The following is a 26,945-nucleotide window of genomic DNA, read 5'->3' as shown; positions in this document are numbered from 1 at the left end:
CCCCCAGCCGCCCAGGGCCGGCCCAAGGCTCAGGTAACCAGGGCCAGCCGAGGCTTGCGCTGCCAGCAGTGGCAGCAGCAGAGGTGTGATGAGGTGTCACCTTCTCCCGATAGTTGGGTTGCCTCCCACCACTGAGGGCTCCTGGACTGTTAAAGGGGGCAGGCCTGGCTGAGAGACCCCCCCTCAGTGCATGAATTTCCATGCACTGGGCCTCTAGTCTATTATGAGTCTCCTGATTAAGTTGAAAAACTCCATGGCAAATATTGTTTGCCACTACCGTAAATCATTTTAAATCCTATTTTAAATGGTGTTTCCAATTCTTAGATACTGTTTGTTCTAGTTAACTCTGTATTATTCCTTCTGAATGCATGTCAAGTATTAGTAATTTAATGTATTTTCTATAGGGTATCTCTCTGATTCCCTAGAATTTGGGGTCCATTAGTTTTTCATAATTCTGCAAAAATAAATTTATATCAGCATTCATCTCCATTAACTACAAATTTGACTCACTCGAGCTGTTATTTAGCTATGACACAAGTAGGTTTAGGCACTCCTCTTTCATTATTAACCTTCTCAATAGTCTGTTTCACATTACTGAAAAATCATCAAAAATGGTGTGAAACTGTTCTTTGCATTTACTGATCTTACCATCAGATTCTATAGATAGAAACTATCTCTATGTCCAGCCATATGGTCTAGCATGGTTCCTAGGTAATTGTTCTTCAGATCTTTACTACTAAAAACTTCAAGATATGGGGTTATAAAATAAAACTTATGTAATGGGTAGTGTTCTAGCTTTTTCTTTATAACTTTTGTCAAAATAATATACTATAGTCTGTAGATTAATTGGAAATCTAGCCTCACTATAGCAGGAAGACAAGCTTCTGTTTTCCATGCTAAAGACCTGATTTTACTCTCATAGTTCTTGTGCATCCTTGAAAAGGAGCTGTAATTGTTGGCTAAATAGTTTTTGAATGAATAGCTCAATATCGTCCTTTTTTTAAAATAGATACTCTTTGCATTCAGATGGGTAATACAAATAACTACATTCAGTAAATTAATTCATATTCTTTGAAGGTTTCATTTGTATCCTATTCATTCAAGGGCCCATTAGGTTGAAAAATAGCTCGAAATCTGGCATTTTATGAGACATACTAAAGTAACTTTTACAACCTTAGTAGTCAGTTGGTAGCTTGTACTTTAAAAATATTACTATCCTGAGTATTCTTTTTCTTTCATCTGTAGCACAGATTTCTTGCTTGCTCTATTTCTAAAGCTAGAATAGCCATCCATTTTTGGCAAAATGAAGTCTGCATACTTGGGATCTAAACCACATGGATCTCTTTTGGGTCAAATGCACAGGACACTTATACTTGAAACACTGACAGTTTCACTACTACTTATTCTTTCAACAAATCCTATATAATAAAAGGGTAATATGCAAATTGACCCTAACAGCGGAATGAACAGTTGCTGTGACACACACTGACCACCAGGGGGCAGACGTTCAACCTAGGAGCGGCCCCCTGGTGGTCAGTGCATTCCCATAGGGAGGAGCTCCACTCAGCTGCTGCAAGCGCAGCAGCAGTGGCAGGCGCCTCTCCCGCCTCTGTGGCAGCATTAAGGATGTCCGACTGTAGGAGACTCCCTGAGGGTTCCTGGACTGCCAGAGGGATGTCTGACTGCCAGCTTAGGCCTGATCCCCCAGGTAGCAGGCCTAAGCCAGCAGGTGGACATCCCCTGAGGGTCCCAGACTGCGAGAGGGCACAGGCCGGGCTGAGGAACCCCCTCCTCCCCTCCACCCCCCCCCCCCCCCCAGTGTATGAATTTTTGTGCACCAGGCCTCTAGTAGTTAATGAACACCTAATTCACAAAATATGCTATATGTTAGAATGTTAAGATGAATAAGGTATTGACCCTTCTTTGCAAAAGTTTATAATGACATCAAATTATTTCTGGAACTAGATATAGATAATAAGTAAATATAGTAAATCCTTTCAAATATGTGTGTTAGTCAACAGAATTTATTTATTTTAGCATAAAAAGCATTGTGTTCTGGTTGAAGCATTAGTCCTACATTTTTGTCTCCTTCCTTTCTAATTTTTGAAGATCTTTCTTATTTTTCTAATACATGTAGATTGTTGCTTCTTTCATGAATCATGCCAATTTATTTTTTGTAGTGTATGTTTGGGCAGCTTTTAGCATGTTATTTGTTTGTGTCTTCTGATACTTTTCCTTAAATATGTATTTTTTTTACTATACTATTAGTTACTTTGGTTATATAATTCCTTGATACTTTGAGCTCTAGGGAAACAAATGATGTTTCCATCATTTTATGTGCTCTAGAGTCCATCAATACTCCTGGCTGGACAGTAAAATTTACTTAGTTAATTTGGTGCTATTTACATGAAATTGTTTTCCCATACTTTCGTTGCTAAAAATTTAGACACTGAGTAACACAGTAGATACAGTGAAAGAAGATAATTCTTATAGAATGATCAGAAATTTTAGAATCTTCTAATAATGTTTCCATCATCCTCATTGTTGGATTGTAACACATAAAAGTCAGTCACAGAGGTACTCAAAGTTGGTAAATGTCTGGGAGGGCCAGTACAGTGAGAAGATAAAGGGTGTGACTTTAAGTTGCTTTATAAAAGTATTATAGCAATGCTATGCATGTGCTTAATAAATAACACTGACATTTCTTTGACTTTTTCCCTCAGAGGTGACATTGTGATTGCAAAAAGTCCAAGTGATCCAAAATCAAATATTTGTAAAAGAGTAATTGGTTTGGAAGGAGACAAAATGCTCACCAGTAGTTCATCAAGTTTCTTTAAAAGCCATAGTTATGTAAGTAACAATTTCAGTTATGTTATTAATAGTTTATTAACATTAATTGAAAACGTAAAAGAATATGACATCTATTTTGAATATAACTTAAAGTGCTGTATTCAGTGGAATTTAAGTATGTTTGTATCAAGAATTATTTGGCCATTATATTTTATATGTTCTTTTTAAAACCCTATATCAATATCTCAGTAGTAGTTGTTGCAGGCAAGATTCATCAATAGATATCAAAATATTGGGTAAAATTTCAAGGGAAAATAGTATCTTTGCATACTCTCAAAGTATCTCTCCCAAGGTATTTATTACAAAGGGAAAAATAGAAACTTCGCAGAGGAGATCCTGGCTGTCACCACCTTTACTGAGTGATCAAGGTTAACTTCACCAATTACAAGACAGATCAACATAGTGTAGCCCCTGAACTGAAAAACTGAGAAGGGCCCATCACTTTTGTGGTATTCTTGCAAAGGGTATAACCTCAGTCTAATCATGAGAAAACAGCAGACAAACTCCAATTGAGGTTCATTCTGCAACATTACTGACAAATACTCTTCCAAAATGTTAAGGTCACGGAAAACGAGGAAAGACAGGAATTGTGATAGATTGGAGAAGACAAAGGAGATGTGAGTGACAACTAAATATGGTCCAGGTTCCTGGCTCAGAAACTTTTTCAATTAACTTATTAAAGGAAAAGCTGTTAAAAATCAAATAAAGCCTGTAGTTTAGCTTTTTAAAATCCTATTTAAGTTTTTAGAATATAAAATACATGTACTTTTTGTATAGTCAATTTACCAGTTAGAAAGATAGAGCAAGAGCAGTAGAATGGAAGAGTGAGGAGCAGGTGTATGTGTTACCTCCTTTCACCAATCACATGGCTGATAGGGCAGCTTATGGCAGAGGAGGTGGCCTTACTTTACTCAGCATATAAATTTTTCTACCTTAATAATTGTAACTTAATTTCTACTTCCATTTAAAATTTCTGTGTCACTCTCAAGTTATTATAGCTGTTACATCTATTAACTAACTTTACCTCTGTCTTCATCCCCAATGTAAGTATAGCATTAAGAGTTAAATTGTCTTCATCACTGTAAATTTATTTTGAACTATAATGGCCTCTTTCTTCTCTATGAGTAAGTTTGATTAATTGATTATTACTTAATCAGTCTATTTATATACCATCCACAATAGACTATGGGTCAGCTGTTCAAATATTTTTGATGTTTATTACTATAATGTTAAATACACTAGTGATTGTTAACTGATGGTGATAATAATGTTGAAGATAGTATGGTATAAGGTAACCTATTTTTCTTTGGACTGCATGAGGGACACTGTACACTGTATCCTTTTATTCTTAAAAAATGTTAGATTTTTACATAATGGTTGCACCTTCATATGACTGCTATCATTTCATGAGGCTTTGTAATCACTTCTGAATTGCTTTAGCAAGCTAAATTTGAAACCAGAAATAATTTGCAGTCAGAACAATAAAACATATTAATGTTACTATCCACAGTCTATGTACTTAAATACCACAACATTGTTGTTTTGTTTTTGAGTTATCAGAGGAGGATTATCAGGACAAAAGGATTTAGATAAAATCTCTGCTAATCAGAAAAGACAACCATAGGACTGTAAGATGTAGATTTTTTTGAATATTCTACTTAACGAAAACATTCATCAAATTTTTGTGTTTGATGAATGGATTAATTAGAGGACACTAGTATATAGTTCCTGGTGTATTCCATTCACTTTGGTTTGTATGTTTATAAATGTACAAATATAATTGTAATAATATTGACCAATACTTATGTATTTAATCTGTACCATACACTGTTGAAACTCTTTTACAAGGATTAATTTATTTAATCATCACAACAGCAACACAGAGAGATAGGAGTGGTAGTATTTGACAGATGGAAAAACTAAAAACAGGGTGGTTAAGTAAATTGCCCAGTTCATGAGACAAATAGTTGGAATTCAAACACAAGTAGCCTGGCTCCACCCAGAATCTGGACGCCTTGACATGCCACTTCTCCTCCCAAAGTATCCTCTACTTGTTTATTTCTACTCCCATCTCACAAAATTGTACTTTCCTTAAAATGTATTGTCTTTATTTTTAAAAAGAAAAGTAACTGTTTCCGCTCAGGGGCAGTATTGATTCTGAAAGAGAACCCAGTGAATTTTGAAGGTTTTTTCATCCCCACCACTTTTTCTAGGCTGCATTTTTCAAGCCATAAGAATTGTGTAGCTATTACAGAACCACTTTAGCAAATGTGTTCCATTAATCAAGGTGATTCATAACAAAAAAGTCATCCAAGTTTGGAGCACTCTGAAGAGATATCCAAACTGTTTGCAGGGCCTGCCCCTCTAGAGTGTTCCCTTTTCCCGCTATCTCAAAAGCACACCGGTGCTGTGTTGTATGAAATGGGTTTCTTCCCCTACCTGTGCATCCTCTTAGAAAAATTATTGTTGTTTTTAGATGAAGACATTATTATTCAGATCTTGATTGAACTAAATGGTAAAGATGATGAATATTAAAAGTGTTTTGAATTCCAGGCAAAAAACATTTATTCCCTAAGTATATGCTTCAGAGAGCAAAACACCAAAATTGTCATTTGGAACCTAGAATATAGTTTAGCATATGAAAGAATAGCATTGTTCCCAAGTTGGCATAAAATAATATAAACAGATCATTGGTTAAGTGAAGTGGAACCATTTTATTCATTCCAGAGTTCTAAAAGTCCATGTGGCAAGCAACACTTAGGAACTATGATTTATTTTTTACATTAAGCATTTGGAAACAAAGCAGTTCCTATCAAGGTTCTATTGCAGTGGGTTTTGCAATATAAGCTAAGATAAAGCTTAATTTGTGATTCTCAAAAGAAACAAATTGTACTCAGCTTAAACATCTTAAATAACTTAACTTCCTATACTATAGCAATTTCTCAATTTGCTGCTAGAAGCTTCTAGTTTGCCAAAAATAATTAGTTGCAAGGAGAAACATTAAGCAAATCAGAAATATATAAAATGAATTGGCATGCTCCTATTGATTTGCATGTTAGGCAAAGTAAAAGCCTATTTAATGTAGGGGATTTGGGCCAGGACTCAGGAAATGTAGTAAAATTTTGTTATAAAAGCTAATGAGGAGATGAAGAAAAATACTTTATCTTTCTGAGGTTATCCAGTGGTTATTCTAGTATTCATAGAAGATTTGAAAGACAAGCTACTTCCATGGTAGGGCTACCTGACCACCCTCTAGAATTGCAAGTAAAAGTTGTAGAAAATATTGGAATGTCCCTGATACTTTGTACCAGGACAGCAAAGTGCTGACTAATGTGTCTTTCCCCAAGTGACTTTTATTTGGAGTGAATATTTTCCAACCCTTTTTTACTAAGCAGACTAAAAATTCACTTGGTTTTGAACTGACCTATCAGTTCAGAACAGTGTGAACTAAATCTTTTAAAGTAATGGTAAAAATGACCTACCTTGCTCTTATTTTAAGGGAAGGTTTGGTTGTCAGAAATGCTCTGGTGGTTTTGTTATGATGAAGGCCAAGTTGCCCTTGCAAAATGCAGCACCTACTAATTACATTGTGAGCTAATAAGAGTTGTCTGCATTTCAGTAGAAATGCATGTGCCTTTTGGACATTATTAACTACTATACAGGTATTTTGTTATTTTGATCCTTTATTGGTTGGCAAATTAACAGTGGGTAAAGTTGTTCCTTGTAGTTGGTAAATTGCTCTTTTGAGTGTTAACTTTAAGTGGTTGTTCACTGTAAAATGATTTTTAAATCTTCCAAAATTAAAATTTTATTGGATTTCAGTTTCTCAACCATAGCAGCCACTCTGTATTGAAAATGGAAACACTAATAGAAATATGATTATGAAGATTTCAGTATGTTCCTATAGTTAGATCATAATAATCTTTTGCTATTGTTAAAGAAAATGTTTGTAGTTATTAGAGTGTATATTTTTACTTTTATTATCAACCTATCAAAATTTCAGACTATTTAAAGCTTTTTGGTTCTTGATACCATATATTCCAGGGTTATACACAAAAGGTGAAATATTTTTTTAATATATTTTATTGATTTTTTTACAGAGAGGAAGGGGGAGAGGGATAGAGAGAGTTAGAAACATCGATGAGAGAGAAACATCGACCAGCTGCCTCCTGCACACCCCCCACTGGGGATGTACCTGCAATCAAGGTACATGCCCTTGACCAGAATCAAACCTGGGACCTTTCAGTCCGCAGGCCGACGCTGTATCCACTGAGCCAAACCGGTTTTGGCAAAAGGTGAAATATTATTTACCAAATGTTAGTCTGTTACCACAGAATGATGGTACATGAATAAGGAATGTAATATTTCTTACATTTTTTGTATTATAGAGTATGCTAACAAGATCATTATTGTTATTGGTGGAAATGTAAGAAATAGAGATAGTTTCACATTTCAGAAAAAACTGATTAAATGTTCCCAGGATGCACAGGTAGTAGAGAGTTCTGAAAAGGAACACTTGGAAATGGAACAATATGCCAGTAATAAAGCTGTTTTATAATGTATTTGAAAATATTTAAATAAAACCAATTAACAAAGTGAAAAACAAGCTCACTAATTTGACAGCATTAGAAAATGGTCACTGGGGTGGATAAATGGTGATGGAAGGAGACTTGACTTGGGGTGGTGAATATACAATACAATGTACAGATGATGTATTATAGAATTGTACACCTGAAACTTATATAATTTAATTAACCAATGTCACCCCAATAAGTTCAATTTAAAAAAATAAAATGGCCACTTTATATAGTTAATACTAATAGCCCCTTAATGTGCACTGTGTATTTAGGTTATAGTTCAAATCCTTGAATATCTTAATGCTGTTTTTCTGTTTGTTTAAATGTCATTTACTTTAGCTAAAAGTCACAACCATATGGCCTTCTATTACCACTTATATTATAAACAGAAAAAGTACTTCTGTGTAGGGAGAGGAATCAGGAGATTGAAAGCTTGTTTATTATAAGCTGCTGATACACTAAATCCTTATGTCACTTAAGTAGAAGAACTACCTAATAATGTCACTTATTACAACAAGGATAGCTAAACAAGGGACTTGCTTTTTGCAGACTATAGTGATAAAAACCTGTGCTACACATCCATTTCTCAGCAACGGCTCCCAGGTTAATCAATCATGGCATACTGCTAATGTCTTATTGCAGCTGATGTGGAGGAAATATGTTTACTCTTTTGCTAAAGTGAAGTTCACTGCGGAGATTACGTGACTTTTTCATCCTATAGTTAACACGATTCTGAAGATAAATTTGACTTCTTGTTTACAATTCTGAGGTGTTTTTCTTCTGACATTAACACTAAGTATCATCTCTGAAGCCTCCACAACTTAAGCATTTTCTGATGTGTTCTCTGAACGTTTTCAGAATAATTTGACCTTCAACAATATGTAGTTTATAGAATTTTATTTTATAAAATTGTTTTTTATCTTACATGTTTGAGTATGTATACATGAAGATCAATGTTTTTACTGAGAGATTAGCACGTCTTCCTGAAACTAATGTGTTTTGCTCATCTAAAAATATTTTAACTACTCACAGTTGGTTTGAGTTTTCAGCTCAAAGTTGGAAAGACCTTCTGTTGGAGTGAATATAGGGAGGCAGTTGTGTAAAATGCAAATATTGTATGTACTTTTACCTGCAAGTTATGAGATCTCTATACTTTAAGGTTGCCTAAAAGTAATTGGGAAAAATTGAGACAGAAATTGTAACGCTGATGTTCAATGTTAGCATGTGAAGCAGACTCTAACTCTGATAACTGGGAGTAAAGAGAATATATTCCAAATGTCATGTGGCTTCCTAATGATGTAGTGGTCTGCTGGACAGCTACTGTTGAGTAGATGTAATGTGTTCAGATGTCTTTTGAAATAAGCAACTAAATGAAGTTCTGTGTTACCACTTTGGGTAATTAAAATTCTATAGGTTTCTGTGACCCATTTAATCTTAGTCCATAAAAGCATTTTCATGCTACTAAACTATTCTCTACCTAAAATAAGAATGGAAAAGAGAAATAACATATTAAAGCAGGCATGCATGGGAAAACTCATTATTTATACACTTAGCATGATTCTACTATATGTAAAACCTAGTATTTCATTAAGTTAGGTCTTTTAGAATATGAGAACCAGATTATACGTCAGTTTATATTACAATGGAAATACAGAGATAGTCTTGAAATGAGACTATAAAAGACACTTCTTTTAAATACTAATCCAAAAACAGCAGATATAACATTGTTTTATAAATAGAACAAGAAATCAGAAAGCAAAATAATCCATTGTCTAGGGAAAAAATTCTGTAGGAATGGGGCATTAGATTCAGATGGGTGGTATGAGAAGACATAATTACTGGCTTCTTCTCCAGCCCTAGTCCCCTTCCTCTAACCTTCTGACTAGTTGGTAGACAGTTCTGAGTAAGTGAATGCTCCATAAGGGAGAGCCGATGCATTTGGTATTTGATAAAAATTGCTTGATGAAGATTCCTATTAAAAGAATAAAAATGTTAGTCTTTAGTACTAACATTTGGATGATTTGGTCTTAAAACTAAATTTCACCAAATCATTTAACATGAATAAAATGGCAGCTATTCACAATTAATGTACATTTTAAATTATATTGAATTCAAATCACAGTCTTGGCTACTACCAGACCTATGTAATTGAATACAGTGTAAATAACAAAAATATAACTGAAATAAATTACAAAGCACAGTTCACTTTGCAAATTGCTGAGTAGGCTGCATAGGAAAATCAGGAACAAAGAAAAAAGTCCAGAAGGCATCATTCATCCCAGCAGCTAGGGCAACTATAACAACAATAGCTAGTACTAGTATTTACTAGTGAGTGCTTAGTTGGTGCTAGGATCCTTATGTGTTATTCCACTTGGTTCTCAGAATATTTCTGTAAGGCATTTTTTATTGCCAGTTGTATAGATGAAGTTTAAATAACCTGTCCAAGGTGCTTAACTAATAGTAGTAGGAGAGCTGCATTTTGAACTCAGAACTATGACTGTAGACTGTATTTGTAACCATTATGCTAAAGAACTCATCAGATATTGATTCAGACTGGATGGTATTAAATACTTAGGAAGAAAATGAAGGAGCTCAGCTTATAATAGCTATGAGAATGAGCAAGTCCAGTGTTAGACTAAGTTCCAAACCTACTCAGCAGGGAGAATAATGAAATAGAACTTGTTAGTAAAAAGCATCCCCCAATATAACTCCCAGTGCTGTAGCCTACTGTAACTTTTGTGTATAGTAAATTCCTCTTTTGCAGTAATTGGCTAAGAACCTAAGGTGGCATAATTTTTAAGTAGGGAAGGACAGTAATAGTCTTCAGGAATGATGAAAATAGTGTAGTAATAAATCAGAATTTAAATGGAGAAAAAGAGTAGGACTGCATAGAAATAGTGTCCAGTGATCCCACTTCTAGGAATATAGCCCAAGAACTATATTCAGAAACACCCATCAGAAAGAATATATGCACCCCTATGTTCATAGCAGCACAATTTACAATAGTTAAGACTTGATGAGTGGATTTAAAAACTTTGGTGCATCTATACAATGGAATACTATGCAGCTGTACAAAAGAAAGAACTCTTACCATTTGCAACAGCATGGATGGTCCTAGAGAGCATTATGCTAAGTGAAATAAGCCAGAGAAAGATAATTATCACATGATCTCACTCATACGTGGAATCTAATACCAACATAAACTGATGAACAAAAATAGACCTAGAGACAGAAACATCGAACAGACTATCAAACCTCAGAGGGAAGGCAGGGGAGGGCTGGAGGGGGTGGGGGGGGGTTAGAAATCAACCAATGAACTCACATGGGTATATACATAACCCAAGGATATAGACAGTGGGTGGTGAAGGCTTGTGGGGGCCCGGGAAGAGGGCAGTGGGGGGGGGGGGGGGAGAAGGGGACATATGTAATACTTTCAACAGTATAATTGAGGATAAAGAAAAAATAATCTTGTTAAAAGATTCCAAAAGCTTTGCCCCTCTTTGCCTTTATTTTTCTTTAATAACTGTTAAAGTTATTTTGTTTCTTTAATAAAAATAAACTATTATTTCCTTTCCACTCAGTTATTTAAGAACCATTAAAGTGGCATAAGCAATAGTAGGGCCAGTCCCCACCCTTACCTTTGCTGGTTGTAAATTCTAAAACATCTGGCAAAGAGTTAATTAAAAAACCAAATCTGTTATTATTCTGTTTTTTGGAAGGTCAGAAATACAAATATCTTACTCTGCAGTCAGAACTTTTACTTAATTAGTTTTTGCTTAATCAAATAAATGAGTTTGATTATAGTTTAGTAAATGTGTTATTTGATATTGTGGACTCTTTCATCAGATTTCACTTCAGTCAGGAAAGGTAACACCTGTGGGTTGGTTCACTAAAGCCTCTTTTGTTAAAGGGACACCCGCAGGCCATGAGGCAATTACGTTTGTTGCCTGTACTAAAAGAGGCACTTACCTGGACCTCAGTAAGTATACCTGAGAACTAGAGGCTTCTTTTGTCCAGCCCTGAGATTAGGCTTTCTCCGAGCTCAGGAAGTAAACTCTGACGTAGAAAGAAAAAACAAGAATAATTCAAGAGTTCTTTTCTTGCTTTAAAATTTAGCCCTCAAGTTAGCTGTATCTAAAACCTTGGGAAATTCAGATTTGAACAAAAGTAAAATGTATGTGGCATTCATTGTAAAAATATGTATCTGTATATTCTTAGGCTCATATATTCATTCAAGTTACCTTGGCAGATTTACAAAAGTATAAGAAGGAAAAGCACCTAATTACTAAAAGTTTTGGTTATGAGAAGCAATGAAAACATGTAATTGGGGATTTCCATTTTTGGCCATTTGCAAAACATGTATTACAAATGCATTTATTGAAGTCCTGTTCTACTTGAGTTGGAAAGTTATAATAGTTTTTTAAAATTTCCATTTAAAACACATTTTAATCTACTCTTATCTGTTAGTATTTTGTTATAATAATATTGCTGCAGAATTTTTCTTCTCTTATCTGGCTTGAATTTTCATTTTAGTGATAGCAACTTGGTTATGCCAACAGATGATTGTTGCTGGAGAGTAATTTTTTAAGTTTATGTTGAACAGATATTAATGGGCAAATGCACCATATCAAAGAGGCCTTGTTTTTTAAAACAAACATTTTCTGTTCTAAATATATTTATAATTGTCACTGAGTAAAAATTTAGGCTTATGTTAATACACAGGACATATAGGAACTTGGGTCTTTTCCTTTTAGTAGAGGGTCACCATCATTAATTTTACAACTGATGGTTTTATAATAGTTCCTTCTAGGTCTTCATGGTCATTATTGAAATATAATGCATTGAAGATATGGCCTGTACAAGGCAGAACAGGGATCTTAATTAGAATTCTGACAAGCCTACTCCAATCAAATGATGAGATTATTTGTAATTGATGTCACAATCAATTACCATTTAGCTCATCATGAGCATTCTAATAAGTCTGGCCTTGCTATTGGCCCCAGGATGTTGCAGAATGAGTGGCTACCCTGTTTATGCTTTTACGGAGACAGGAGGGCACATTTTCAGTCAGCATTCTAATGACCTCTTTTGAAGTCTATTAAATTAATGACCCTGTCACACTGTTTTGATCTCTTATAACCTCACTGTGGGGTTTGTATAACAAATTAATTTTGGGGAACCATGTGGCAAAAAAGATGGGCATTTAAAAAGTTGAAACCTGCCGGCCAATGTAGCTCAGTGGTTGAGTGTTGACCTATGAACCAGGAGGTCACAGTTCAAATCCCAGCAAGGGCATATGCCTGGGTTGTGGGCTTGATCCCATGTGGGGCGTACTGCAGGCAGCTGATCAATGATTCTCTCTCAGTGTTGACGTTTCTATCTCTCTATCCCTTTCTGAAATCAATAAAAACATGTTTAAAAAATAAATTTGAAACCATAATATTACTAATATTTAATAAAAGTTATTCTGTTGTGCAAAAATGAAATCATAGGGTTTATATGTATTGTATAAAAAGACAACTTTAGGACATTTTTCCTTACTTGCACAAGATACTTTTTATTGACAGTACCCAAATTTGTTTTTTTCTTTTTTAAAGGGGCTGCTTTCTTCTCTAATTCCAGGTGCCAACGGGCCATGTTTGGTTAGAAGGTGATAATTTACAGAATTCTACAGATTCCAGGTCCTATGGACCTATTCCATATGGACTAATAAGAGGACGGATCTTCTTTAAGGTACTGCTTTCTACTTAAAATGTAGGCCTTCTTATCTGAGCTGAGGGGAAAAAAACATTTTCTTTCAAAATGAACTCTGAACTCTTTAGGCTGTTAGTGGACTTACCTGTTGCAGTAACAGTAGTGAAAATGTTAGCTTTCATAGCTATAAACATTACCCCTTCCCCCTATTGAGACAGGTAATCGACAATATTTTTGTTTGAATAATAAAACTCTAGCTACCTTTGTTTGTAGCATAAGCAGCCTTTAATTTGAACCTTCAAAAATTTCTCTCTTGTATTTTTACAACCATGTTAATATCCTGGGAATATACAGCATGTTCCCAAAACTTGTATACACACTTTGACAGCTGATAGGTCAATTTTGAAAATGAAATGCGTTTTAATAAACACTGCCTTGTAATTATTCAAAGTGTGTGTATACATTTTGGGCAGATACTCTATATTAATGTGCACTTGCAGAAGAGCAGTGTAGAGTCAAAATATCTGCAATGCAGGGATATCTTAGTTAAGTACAGTGAGGAATGGACTTATCAGTGTTGTAGTAAATTCATGATTCTTAAGAAAGATTATTGTTTTTACTGGCTCTTTTTTCTCACAATCAGTATGGGAAAAAACAGACAGGAATACTTGGGAGTAATTTACAGGATTCTTTACACTTAAGCATATACTCAAGTACTTAGATTTACAGTTAACTTTGAGGGCAGTAAAAGAAAATACAGACACACACATGCTCACACACCCACACATATATACAATTGACCCTTAAACAACTCGGGGGTTAGGGGCATTGACCTACATATAATTTTTAACTCCCCCCAAACTTATATATAGTATCTGGAATTTGTTCCAGGAAAATCCCCAGACACCAAAATCTGTGATGCTCAAGTCCCTTATGTAAAATCACATAGAACAATACATACAGCTGCCCCTCTGCTTCCACAAATTCACAACCATGGATGGAAATAATGTTTTTAATCTGTTGTTAGCTGAATCCATGGCTATGAAACCAGGCACAGGGAAGGCTAACTGTATATTTATTGGGGGGAAAAAATCTGTGCATAATTGGACCCATGCAGTTCAAACCCATGTTAGAGTTTAAATACATAGACACATAAATTTACTTTCTAAAGTCTTATTTTGATGTAGGAAATTTGTTCTTGAGTGAAGAATACAGAGAAAGTGTTTAGTTACATGGCATAGAGACAAAGGATGAATGAAATAAAAAGGAATATGATGATATAACATCACTTTCATTAATTGTTTTCAATCAATTTTGATTTTATAGATTTGGCCTCTGAGTGATTTTGGATTTCTACGTGATAGCCCTAATGGCCACAGATTTTCTGATGATTAGCCAACATTTATTCTTTTGATTTGATTATTGCCTCCTGTTCAAGTAAAGTTATTATTGCCACTGAAACCATGTACTTACTAATAAACTATTTGCTATTCAGTTTGTTATTTTTAATTGTTATTTGTAAAGAATAAGTAACACGCAATCTGCAAGCTACATTAATTCAAAATATATGGGTAAGCGTAATCCAATAAATCATCTAACGTTTATGACATATGTAAAAATATTTTTCGGGGGGAAACCTGGATGACAACCTCACTTTTGAATTTTTAGTTTTCTAGGTATAATAAACTCTCCTCATGAATATGCTTCGTACGTTAGCTACATTTATTTTTTATTTTATTGTATTTTTTTGTTAGCTATATTTATAAAGAGTAGGAACTAGGCTTATAAGTCCAAATCAACAAATGCAAAGATTCAACCTAATAAAAAGCTGCTAAGTCACAAACTTGGTTCACTCATTTGAAAATAGTTTTAGTCCAGCCAGTGTCATTCAGTGGTTGGGTGTCGACCTATAATCCAATAGGTCACAGTTCGATTCCCAGTCAGGGCACATGCCCAGGATGCTGGCTCAATCCCTGGTGGGAGGTGTGCAGGAGGGAGCTGATCAATGATTCTCTCTCATCATTGATATTTCTATCTTTCTCTCCCTCTCTCTTCTTCTCTGAAATCAATAAAAATTTAAAAGTATATATGTATATTTTTAAAGTTTCAGTGATCCCATAAAGGATTCCTCTTCAAATCAAATTTAAATTGTTTCTGACTTACACTGTACATAAAATGTTAAATACATAGAAAATAAAATCTTTAGTTTACTATAATCAATAATGATACATTATAAAAGTCCATTTCATCATACTAGCAGTACAATGGTTCCTTATTCCTAAATACAAGCATTAATACTGTATCTTAGCACTCTGAAACCAAAAGGAAAGTAATGCACTTGTTTCAAATTTTTTCTTCTAAAACACCATTTCCAAATTATATTTAAAGTTGAAGATGGCAGTGAGCAAGAACCTTACTCCAATTAATACAACCACTTGAAGGCTTTGGAAATATGGTGGCAGGACTGAAGTCATCTTCTCCAAAGCTATTCTTCCTTCTACAGTTGCCACTTTGTCTTCGTTATTAACTTTGAAATAACCTCATGAATATCCATAGTCAGTCTTCACGATGGGAGAACCAGGCTCACATATTATTCACACAGAATGTAAGTTAACTCTAATGACCTGAGATTCAGAAATAGTTGTACAATAGGCCTATAACTTTGACAGCTAGAAATGTCATGTTACCTCAGAAATTTAGTAACTATAAAGGAATATGATGGTATTGTGACCCATTAAAGAGGAGACATGCTTATTTGCAGAAACAAATCAATAATAAAGTTCTCAAATAGGAATTTGCTATAAATAACTTATAATTCAAGTCTCTTTTTTTGGGAATCTATAAATTATCCTATATAATAAATATGTAATATGCAAATGGTTGTTACACCGTGAAGCATAATGACCAGATCACAGATCAGCAGGAGGGTGGGGCAGCGAGTTACAGGTGGGCGGCTGAGAGCTACAAGAGGGGGCAGGGCAGAAAGCTATTGTGGGGGGTGGGAGGCAGAGGGAGCTACAGGAGGGCGGGGCAATAGGCAGAGAGCTACTGGCTACAAGCAGGTGGGGGAGAGCTACAGGAGGGGGCAGGGCAGCAAGCTATGTGGGGGGGCGGGGGGAGCTACAGGAGGGAAGGGCAGTGGGTGGAAAGCTACTGGAGGGCAGCAGCAAGCTACTGGCGAGCTACTGATGCACAGATTCGTGCACAGGGCTACTAGTAAACATAAAGAGCTAAATTAATTTTCTATTAACACATTGTATGCGGGAAACGTATTTATACGTTTTACTTACACGTTTTTTTTTGTTGTTGTTTTTGTTTTCCTTCCAAATACTTTTTTTTTAAAAATATATTTTATTGATTTTTTACAGAGAGGAAGGGAGAGAGATAGAGAGTTAGAAACATCGATGAGAGAGAAACATCAATCAGCTGCCTCCTGCACATTTCCCACTGGGGATGTGCCCGCAGCCCAGGTACATGCCCTTGACCGGAATCGAACCTGGGACCCTTCAGTCCGCAGGCCGACGCTCTATCCACTGAGCCAAACCGGTTTTGGCTACTTACACGTTTTACGTTGACTGGTAGTAGAGCGCAGGACACATATTAATACGTTTTTTATAGACTAGCGGTAGAATGCGGGTAATGTATAAATACGTAAACTAAAGTTATCGTAATTTTACTGAACGTTGCCATTTGTGCAAAAAATTAGCAAAAATGGCCCACGCCACCTGTTAGTGCGTGATAAAAACTACCCGCAAACATGTGTTAATGTGGGTTAGACTTTGCTTGACAAGCTTACATTTTCTTTGCAAATAATAGAGCTGACCAAAAAAGGTTCCTTTTTTGTCAACTTTAGACAGTTGCTTGAATGTATAAAGTTGGAATGGACTTTCCTCAACATGTCTGAATATACAGTTAAGGGAATCCATTTAGTGAACAATTTCAGCTACAATGGAGGAGTTCTATAATTAATGAACATGTATCACAAGAAATCAGGGTAACTTCTTCGGCTTCATCCTTGGAAACACTGTATTTTCCACCACAACGGCAACTCAGAGAGTAAGAGTGATCATCTGCAAAGAAAACAAAAAAATGCTTCAAATGTTTATAAGTAACTACACCAACACCACACACACACACACAATGTGGTTTATTCCACAGAAACTGAAAAACAAAAGAAATAAGTTCAGTAAATGTAAAATGTATTAAATGAGAACTTGAAAATATTTCATATATAGGCAGGAGCAGTGTTTCTAAAAAATTATCCACCAAAGAATCTCTGTAAAGGAGACGGACTAAAGCTATAAATCAGTAGTCCAAAGATCTTGGGGTAATAGCAAATGCTCTGAAGCAACCCAGAAAATTTATTTGAAGTCTGTTTTCTTAAGATTCATACACATTTCACATTCTTCTCAACAATGCGTTTGTCCAAAATAGGACTGTAAAGGAAAAACAACTTTACCTGTCTTATTAAAGAACTTTCTTTTGCCTGGAGTATATATATATCCTTTAAGAAAAAACTGCTAATTTGACTGTTTATCAAATTCAATATTTGAATATATCTGTTCTGGTATCATACTATTTTAAGAGTCCTGACTCAAATATATAAACACACACTTTTCTGTGTGTGTACCTGTTTGTTTTGTGTTTACAAATGATTTGTGAACCAAAGGGCAATCATTGAAGTGAGATGCCCAAAGGAAACAACATTGTGTGATGTGTAGCCTACGGAAATTTTATCATGTCTGTCGTTTTCCTGAGAACCTGAAATGCTTATGTCCTTTAAAAGAATTCTTAATTTACTGGACATTCGATTTAACTGTCACTGAGACGTGATTGTCAAAGAAAAACAATTACTTATCACATTATTTTACTACTGTCATAATTTGTTAGATAGATAAATCAACTAAGATATGATTTCTTACATCAGTATCTTCATTCAATTCTCAAATTTCATTTTTTAACAGTTTGATATCAACATATGCCACTAAAAGAAGAGAAAGAAAGAGAAGGAAACGAAAAAAATAACTGCCTTGTTTTTGTTCTCTAATGAAGTCTTGCCTTGGAAAAACTAATAATTAAATGAACCAACTTTATGTGTTTCTTTTATCATAAAGGAAAACATGGATTCATTCACCAGTCCTGCTTTTTATTTTTTACTACAATGAGTCTTTCCCCCACAGGGAAATATAATTTAATCTGGAATTTTAAAATGCTAACATCCTCCCTGTCTGAGCCAACATACATATGTAGTGGAGCATGCTTTCACAGTGAATTGTTTTATTAAACTAGAGGCCCAGTGCACGAAATTTGTGCACAGAGAGGGTGTTCCCTCAGCCCACCCTGCACCCACTCCAATCGGGGACCCCTCTCACAATCTGGGACTGCTGGCTCCTAACCACTCACCTGCCTTCCTGCCTGATTGCCCCTAACTGCCTCTGCCTGCCTGTCCAATTGTCCCTAACTGCACTCCCCTGCTGGCCTGATCACCCCTAACTGTCCTCCCCTGTTGGCCTGATCTTGCTCCCAACTGCCCTCCCCTGCAGGCCTGATCTCGCCCCCAACTGCCCTCTGCTGGCCAATTTAGTTCTGATTGGTCAGTTTCTATGCCAGTCAGCATCTCTGGGCCTATCAACAGGGGCTGATCAGAAAGGCAGGGCTGATCAGCAGCCCCAGTGGAGGCCTGTTGAGAAATGGAGAGAAAGAGAGGCAAGTTCTGATCAACAGCTGCCAGAGACTACGGATCAGACCCTGCCTCTCTCTCTGCAGGCTTCTCTCTGGGCCTGATCTGCAGCCCCCTAGACCAGTGGTTCTCAACCTTCTGGCCCTTTAAATACAGTTCCTCATGTTGTGACCCAACCATAAAATTATTTTCGTTGCTACTTCATAACTGTAATGTTGCTACTGTTATGAATCGTAATGTAAATATCTGATATGCAGGATGGTCTTAGGCGACCCCTGTGAAAGGGTCGTTCAACCGCCAAAGGGGTCGCGACCCACAGGTTGAGAACCGCTGCCCTAGGCAGTCAGTGCTGGGTCTGGGCGCCGTCAGTGGGTCCGGCCTAGCAACCCAGCACTACCTTCCGATCTGGTCGAGCCTTCGGTCCTAACAGTCGTTACAACCCTGGCTCTTTATTATATAGACTGTGAAAATGCACACATTCTAGCCATTAGATTTCTTAAGCTACATTTCCCCCTTGTTTTTTTTGTTGTTGTTTTTTACCACCTCAGTGAACAATGAGAAACAATTTGAGGTGATGTGCTCAGTAAATGATGCAGAGGCCACCATGGGATACTGTGGAGTTTGTCATAGATGATTCCAAATGTTAATCTCACTAAACACTCAAATCTTGTCAAATTTCTTCTAATATGATTCTTCTATCACTTAACAAAGTGATAACTTCACAGAAATCATCATTTTAAATATAATGAATAAAGACAAAATGACTAAGTTATATATGAAATTAACTGTCAGGGGAAAAGGTTAAAACCTTAGTCTCTCAAGAGTTCTTCAGGTATACCTTTTAAGCATAATAATATGCACCATTTCAAACTGTCCTTGGGTCAAGAAGCTGATAATGAGGCCATGTCTATCGTGTAGCATTTCATCCACTCTTCTGTACTAAATCTTGAGTGTCCAAATTTTTAGCATTTTCACTTGTATCAGAAAGTTCATATATTTGTGGACTAACAGATGCTGAACACCCAGTCCATATTCTTACTTTTAAAAAATGTTAAATTATTAATTATATTTTTAAATGATATTGAAGAAAGAAAAACTACAAAAACCAGTTTTCACCATTTTTACATTATCAGGAACTATAAACAAAATATACTAATCACATTGACTACAAGCAAGAAGAGATTTGTCTAATAAGAGATTAAAACACATACACACACACATACTGATTGATAAAAGTAGCAATACTATATTTTCAAAAGATTTATTTAGCTGGGCAGGTCTCCCTGATAAGTGACATGTTCTATTCTGTCCGGCTAACGATCTAGAAGTAAAAGCCTATATCACTAGAATATTCTATTTCACAGCAATAGCTCTCCCAGTTTACGCTGATGAAACTATGTGAACCCCTGGGAGCCCCAGTTACACAAAACCTTGTTTTTAATCATTCGCTGCAAATAAGAATTTCTACTCCAGGGCCTCATTTGGCACTATAGGAACAGAGTGGCCCATAGACAAAAGCATGATCCTCTCTCTGAGTCAATATGGCTTGTGACCCAACTTCCTGAGAGCACTACATGAAGAATCTGCCGTTAAAAAATAGTTCATTAAACTTGTTTTCAGGAAGGATGGGCTGTTTATTTTCTACCTATTCACACTCAGTAAAGTTTATAAGTCCCTAAGGGATTTGTACGCTAGGCTGAACAATAAAATTATAGGGTTAAAAGTATATAGAAATTCGAGGAAATGGTAAGATTGTCTTCATTTGACCAGAGAAACATGGAAGGGTGATATTTAAGGCCTTCATTTAGAAAAGAAACCTAACAACGTCTCCCTGAGCAAGAACTACCAAGAGTGGAGAAATTCAATTAGATTTAGGTGTTAAAATTCTAGTAATAGGGAAGTGAAAAAGATAGGACTTCATAGTGAGTAAAAGACTGTGACAGATTTTTATTTTCTGCCTAAGACAATAAAAAAGTGTAAAATCAAGCTCCAAGTAGAAAAATATAACAATGAAAGGCCTGCCCCGACAGTTTATGATAAACAAATAAAAATTCTAATGGGAATGCACCTCGAATGTCAGCATAGGAAGGGTGGGAAAATAATCTTTAACTTTATTTCCCCATTACACAGATGGAGAATAAACCAAAAACCAAAGTAGTTTTAAAAAAGAAAACCTTATGAAACCTTACATAACTAACATCAAATTAGAACAGAAAAATAACTAGGAATGAGTCATACAGGGGGACATCAATAATTGAAGTTTAGAATGAAACAAAACTATTCAAGGCAAAAACACCCACATATATATCAAAAGCCAGCTGTTACCAGTATTTCTTTTTAAGATTCCAAATATCCCGTAAGAGTTTTTATTTTCTTACAGAAAATCCCTAATATTTTCCTTTACTATATCAAGAGAGAAAATAAATTCCAACCTTTGTTCCAAGACATTTCTTCAAGATATACTTGAGCATCTACTGGTCCCATATTTCTTAGATCATCTTCTGTAAAATATAAAATGAGACACTTAATTTTGAAGAGTGCTTAAAAAGCAACTCCAGCCTGGTCAGTATAATTCTAATTTACTTACCGTTTTAAAATTTACTAGTATGTCAAATATTGTATCACTTCACATCTATTGGGTACCAACAGTCTATTAAACTATACATAAAATCCAAAGATTTTGCCTAGTGGCTAGGGGTACTTACTCTATCTTTGTGTGCCCATGGAATAGCTTATGTAGAATATCAACATACCAGTTAATTTCTAAACAAAAGTTGGCCACTTTGTTTGGTTCTGGGGCCTCTGGAGCTCTCCAGTGCAGGCCAATGTCAGATGCTGCCCTGGGCAACCTGTTTGGAGTTACAAAGCGATCCACAGTTTGGATCTGCTGGGCCTGTGTGTGCAAAGGACCAAGCTGCATACCAAGACCAGCTTTTACCAGCACCAGGCCTGGGACAGGTCAGCTGGGGACAAGATCCGCCTCTGCCTGCTCTGCCAGTTAGGCTCTGTTACTGGAAGAGCCTCTGCTGGTACTTGAGTTGCTTGAGGTAGGTTCTTAGTGAGTGACAGGTAGGGGTGAGTGGTGTTTACCAGACTGATACAGGTTCAACCTCCTTGCCAGTGCTGAGTCTGTGGCACTCAGCAAATGTCCCTGGGTATACCCAGGCTGGGTGCTCGCACGCCTTTGTGGTGAGGCGGGGTCTCAGGGAGTCATCACGGGCAGGCCAGTAGTTTATCAGGCAGAAAGAGACCAAGATTTGGCTGAGTGAAGGTAGGGCTCTGCACGGTTGGGCCTGTGAGGGCAAAATGGTCCCTGTCCCAGATTCTGCCAGGAAGTGGATCTCAGCAGGGCAGGGCCACCAGGAGTTGGGAGGATGGGGCTAGTGGATCTCCAGTGAGGGGGAGATGCCAGTCAGGCTTGGGGGAAGGTGGAGGGAGTGGGCCTCTCCTCAGAGCCGCAAAACTTAGTCTGTCCTGGATCTGCCCAGACCTAGGCAGGACAAAGGCACCAGGAGTTGGGAGGGTGAGGCCACAGGGAGCCTGGAGATTGGGGCTAGCGGATTTCCTGTGACGGGGAGGCAACAGTGCAGGGGAAGTGTCAATCAAGTTACAGGGAAAGTGGGAGGAATGCTGTCCCCCCACCCCCAAGTCTGCCAGACCTCTACATCCCAAGCCCAGGCAGCTGATTCCTCAGAAGGGCACAAGATCCACAAGGTAAGGCAACAGGGAGTCCAGAGGGTGGGGCTAATGCATTGCTCCAAGCTGGTGCCCTGTGGAGGGGAGTGCTCCACCCAGGAGAGACGGCATCTGATATGTGGGAGATCTCAGCTCAGGGATCCTAGCGGCTGTCCCTTCCACTGCCTCCTCAGAGCCACAAACTCCAGTGTCTCCTCACACAACTCTAGTCTGCTCCACCCTCTCTCTGAAGAGCCCAAGATGAGTGGCTGCAAACAAGATTTTGTGCTTTGGTCCTTTAAAGGGGCACCTATGTTCCTAGCATTATCCTGTCTATCCCTGGCAGACAGAATCCCCACTGATTTTCACAGCCAAATATTATATGGGTACCTCTTCTCAGCTCGGGTGCTCTGTGCTGGGGAGCCTGGCATGGGGTTGAGACCCTACTCTTCCCAGGGAGAACCTTTCTTTGCAGCTGAGATATCACTCTGGAATCTCAGCCACCACCCGTGGCCCATGGGAGTGGGGTAGTTCTTTTGCTTTGCCCTTCCTACCAGTCTCAATGTGGCTTCTTCTGTAAATCTTCGGTTATATGATGTCTATTCAGCTATTCTTCAGCTATTCAGGCTGATTGCTCTATATTTTAATTGTAATTCCTGTTTGGTCCTGGGAGATGAGTGTAGCTTCACTTATTCCACTGCCATCATGGATCCCTGTTTTTGTTTTTTTCTTTTTAAGCAATGATCTCTGTTTGTCCACCACTGTCATTATAATTAGAAAATATAATTCATCCCTAGCCATTAAAAGTAACAGGAACCCTGTAATTAGCTTTGATAATTGTCTATCAGGCAAGGCATCTGCAAAACAGATCAATTTGTTTTATTTTGAGTTTTACATATTATAAATATTTTTGCTTGTTACAATGAAAGATTTTAAATCTGAAAATATAAATCCTATCTCAAAGTTCTTCTGTTAACATGACACTACTGAAATTGTCGAGAAAACATAAATTGACTTAGAAAGTGCTTTTTAATTAAAAGAACAGAGGCTCTTAGCTACAGAATGGTAATAATAATAATAATAATAATAATAATAAAAGAAAACCCAGCCACTGGAAAGAAAATGCATTGCCTGGCATTTGGTGTACTCTATCTTGCCACCAATGACATTACATGATTCCTAATTCTTTTGAAGTGAGTAGATTCAGCTTTTTCGAAGGCATTGGGGAACATTTAATGTCTGTTTACACCCTATGCAGTGCTGAGATGCTTAACTAAATATGGGGACAGAAAAAATTCCCAATTTATTTACATATAGAAAGCAATGCACTACAGTTAAAGAGATTCCTGTGCAATATAATGATAAAATCAAATAATTTATGTGATTACTTGAAAAAGAATCTTTAAACCTTTAGAAGTACAGGCCCTTCTGATCCTGTGTTCTATTGGATTTGTCTGACAACAAGAGGTGAAAGAATTCTGTGGCTTCATTGTCTCAATGGTGGGATCTAAGAAAACAGTGGCAGGGCTCATCAGAGAGGTTTATGAGCCTACAATTCAGAGAGATTAAAAGGAAAATCTACAGAGATTCCTTCCCACTGACGAATAACATTAAATAACTATTAGCAGCTCGGTTCAGTAAAGCTTACTAGAGCTCTCGCTGGGCCATTCACAACTTTCTAAAAGAGGAAAGGTTTTTTTTAAGCTCCATTTGGGAATCAATAAATATTTCTTACTTCTTACAAGATAATGGAATTCCAGTCTTTTTCAACTTCCTCCTAATGATACTAAAATTTCTAAAACAACTCTTTGTTTGCTACCTAAATAATTACACTTCCTAATCTCAGGATACTTTTTCTAATTGTAACTACAATTTAAATAAGTATATATAAATAAATAGTAGCAACAAAAGCTACAGAGGAGAGGAATTTAACTTTATTCATTATTGCTGAGGTATCTAAAAGTCTCAATCAACCCAATGTTGGCCAAAAGACTGAGTCTATCTGCAGCTCTGTCCCCACTATTCATGTGTAGCAATGTCTGTTACTCAAATGATCAAGTCCCCAGCATGCTCTCAAATCATCCATTGTATTTATCTATGCAATTTAAAATATTTAAAGTGTATTTCCTCCTTAAAGAAGTCATCTATGTTAAAAGCAAATAGCAATGTTTTCCTTTAGGTCTTACTGTTTTAAAATCAAGTAATTTAATTATAAACAATCATTTAAATTCTTATGTATTTCACTATACACAATTAAATTTTTCATATAGGAAATGACTTGATGGATATCAGTTTCCTTGTCCTTAACAGTCTCTGCTCTTTGAATAGCCTCTACCTTGATAAGAGATTCAGGATCAGCCAACGTTTACTTGAAACCTGCTCATTAAAATTATAAAACTCTGCAATCCTTTCCCAAACGGAATTAAAGAATCACAAATGCAAGGCTTTCTATATCGAAGAAAAATTACATATTTGGAGTTTAATTATGGACTGAAGAACTGTAGACCTTTTATAAAGTAAGCCTAAAGCCAGTGCTCATGAAAAGTACCAAATAAAACCAAGAAACTGAATTTGACATTTCACTAACTACAGAGCAGGTAGAACAGCAGATGTAGGTCTGGCCTTTTGTTCTGACCCTCAACTATGCCTCATTCTTTACTATTTGGAACTAAAAATAGTAAATGGTACACACCTATTCAAAACTTGGCAGCCTGGCACAATGATTAAGAGTCACAGAATGGGTCTGAAGTCCCCTCTATCAATTACTGGCTATGCAACCTTAGTCAAATTAGTTAACCCCTCAGAGCCTCAGAATCTCTCTGGAAACTATTATTTCTTTCTTACAAGGTTATTAAACAATGATTAAAAGACATTTACCATATTTCTAGTGCTCAATAAATGGCAGCTATTTTAACTCTTATTATTTAATAATGTTTGTATTGACCTGTCTCTACCAGACCATTAACAAAATGACAAAACATCCATTATTATTGAGGTGGTGCTGTGAAGCTTTAGTATAGGGAGGCAGCACAGTTGACTTTGGGTTTGTTAAGTGCTAACAAGTTCAATGTACTTTGCTATTGTCAGTCTCATTAAAATTGATCCATTGTTATCAAAGCCATATCTATATTAAACAAATTAAAATAATTAATTTGTGGATTAAATTCAGAGGTTAGAGGTGATGGCAGATTAGAACTTCAGAGAAGCTTGTTTTGGTAGGGTGGGGAGGGAGACAGGAGGCCTTGAGTTGGAACTTGAATAAAGGATACTGTGAAGAATCAGAATGGGAGGGTGTTCTGAGTAGTGACACACAGCAGAAGCAGCTGTGTTTGGGCGTCCCTAAATCACCCAGGGGAGAGGATTCACATTAGGTTTGTGATTAGTGATAAGGTTAGAAAACGTAGTTAGGGACAAACTTAAAATCTTTGGCCCATTTAAATCCCAGGTGAATGGGCAAATGTTTTTGAGGAAGGGGAGGTTTAATAAGTTTTTATAGGAGTAAGAATAAAGAAAGCTAGACCAATCAAAATGTAAAAGACTGTGGGAGAAGGCCAATTAGCTGCTATGGAAATAATCTGGATATGTGTTATAATCTGGGTATGGACCACTGTGGTAGCTGTGAGAATAAGATCGCATAGGAAAAAAAATTAAAAAGTAATGTCAACACTCATTTCTACTTCATTGATTGTATAGTGAGCAAAGTAGAAGTAATCAGAGTGTAATATGAACCAGGTTCAAGTATGGGGAAAAATAAGCGAGAGAAAGGTGACCTAGTCTTGGTTTTGGACCCACTGATTTCAACTAGGTCAAGTACCCACGTAGAAATTGGGAGACAGGTTAAAGTGGGAGATACAAACTTCCTAAAATCCTACACTTTCCCTATTATTAAATTAGAACCACCAATTATGTCCAAGTATACCAGAATTATGACTATAATTTTGCCCATAGGTGTCTACAGCATTATTTGAAATTTTCCAAATTTTACTCAAAATCATTAAGAAATTATCTTAAAATATGTTTTCATGGGAAAAAAAATACCAGTTAATTGTCTTTAAGTAAAAGTAACAAATAATGAAGTAGTCACCTTCTTGTGACAGATAGAATGGAGCAGGAGGACCTTCACAGAAAGTTTTATCTATACTCTCTTCTTCCTCTGAAGAAAATGCCAATCTCTAACTGTCTGGATGAATTTTCTGCATCATTTCACATAGTTACTTTTCCCAGAAACAGTCACACACAAAAAAAGCCTCTTGATGCTTATCTTCAAGTTTTACCTCAAGCACATTTTTATAGTCAATTTTCAAATTCCTAAAATGAAATGGAAATACTGATATGACCATAAGTGGAAACTCTAATCTAACTACAAATATTTTGTGAGGGTCAGTTTCGCACATAATTTGCACAAATATCATTCCTGACAGTTAACCCAAATTCATATTATCTACATTTACAAGTATTATTTCCCTTCT

General features: G+C 36.5%; 2 protein-coding genes across 6 annotated transcripts in view; one reads left to right on the top strand and one right to left on the bottom strand.

Annotated features, from left to right (window-relative positions):
* Window positions 1-18,220, top strand: part of IMMP1L (inner mitochondrial membrane peptidase subunit 1) — a 43,813-nt gene extending 25,593 nt beyond the window's left edge. For 4 of the 5 annotated variants that reach the window (XM_059709203.1, XM_059709204.1, XM_059709200.1 and 1 more), the window contains 3 exons: window positions 2,724-2,850; window positions 13,050-13,160; window positions 14,448-14,615. In XM_059709203.1, coding sequence (XP_059565186.1) covers window positions 2,724-2,850; window positions 13,050-13,160; window positions 14,448-14,516 — 307 coding nt within the window. In that variant the 3' untranslated portion in view covers window positions 14,517-14,615. Of the gene's footprint in view, window positions 1-2,723; window positions 2,851-13,049; window positions 13,161-14,447; window positions 14,616-18,085 lie in introns of those variants that run through there. The other variant, XM_059709205.1, reaches the window with a different exon arrangement.
* The window catches only part of DNAJC24 (DnaJ heat shock protein family (Hsp40) member C24), a 36,673-nt gene continuing 26,681 nt past the window's right edge, over window positions 16,954-26,945 (bottom strand). The window contains exons 4-5 of the mRNA XM_059709206.1: window positions 21,234-21,302; window positions 16,954-17,191 (exon numbers count right to left, since the gene is read on the bottom strand). Coding sequence (XP_059565189.1) covers window positions 17,061-17,191; window positions 21,234-21,302 — 200 coding nt within the window. The 3' untranslated portion in view covers window positions 16,954-17,060. The remainder of the gene's footprint in view (window positions 17,192-21,233; window positions 21,303-26,945) is intronic.

Source organism: Myotis daubentonii, chromosome 9 (genome assembly GCF_963259705.1).
Source record: "Myotis daubentonii chromosome 9, mMyoDau2.1, whole genome shotgun sequence".
NCBI classification, from domain to species: domain Eukaryota; kingdom Metazoa; phylum Chordata; class Mammalia; order Chiroptera; family Vespertilionidae; genus Myotis; species Myotis daubentonii.
The sequence above is the reverse complement of the archived record's forward strand: the minus strand, read 5'-3'. Positions and strand labels throughout refer to the sequence as shown.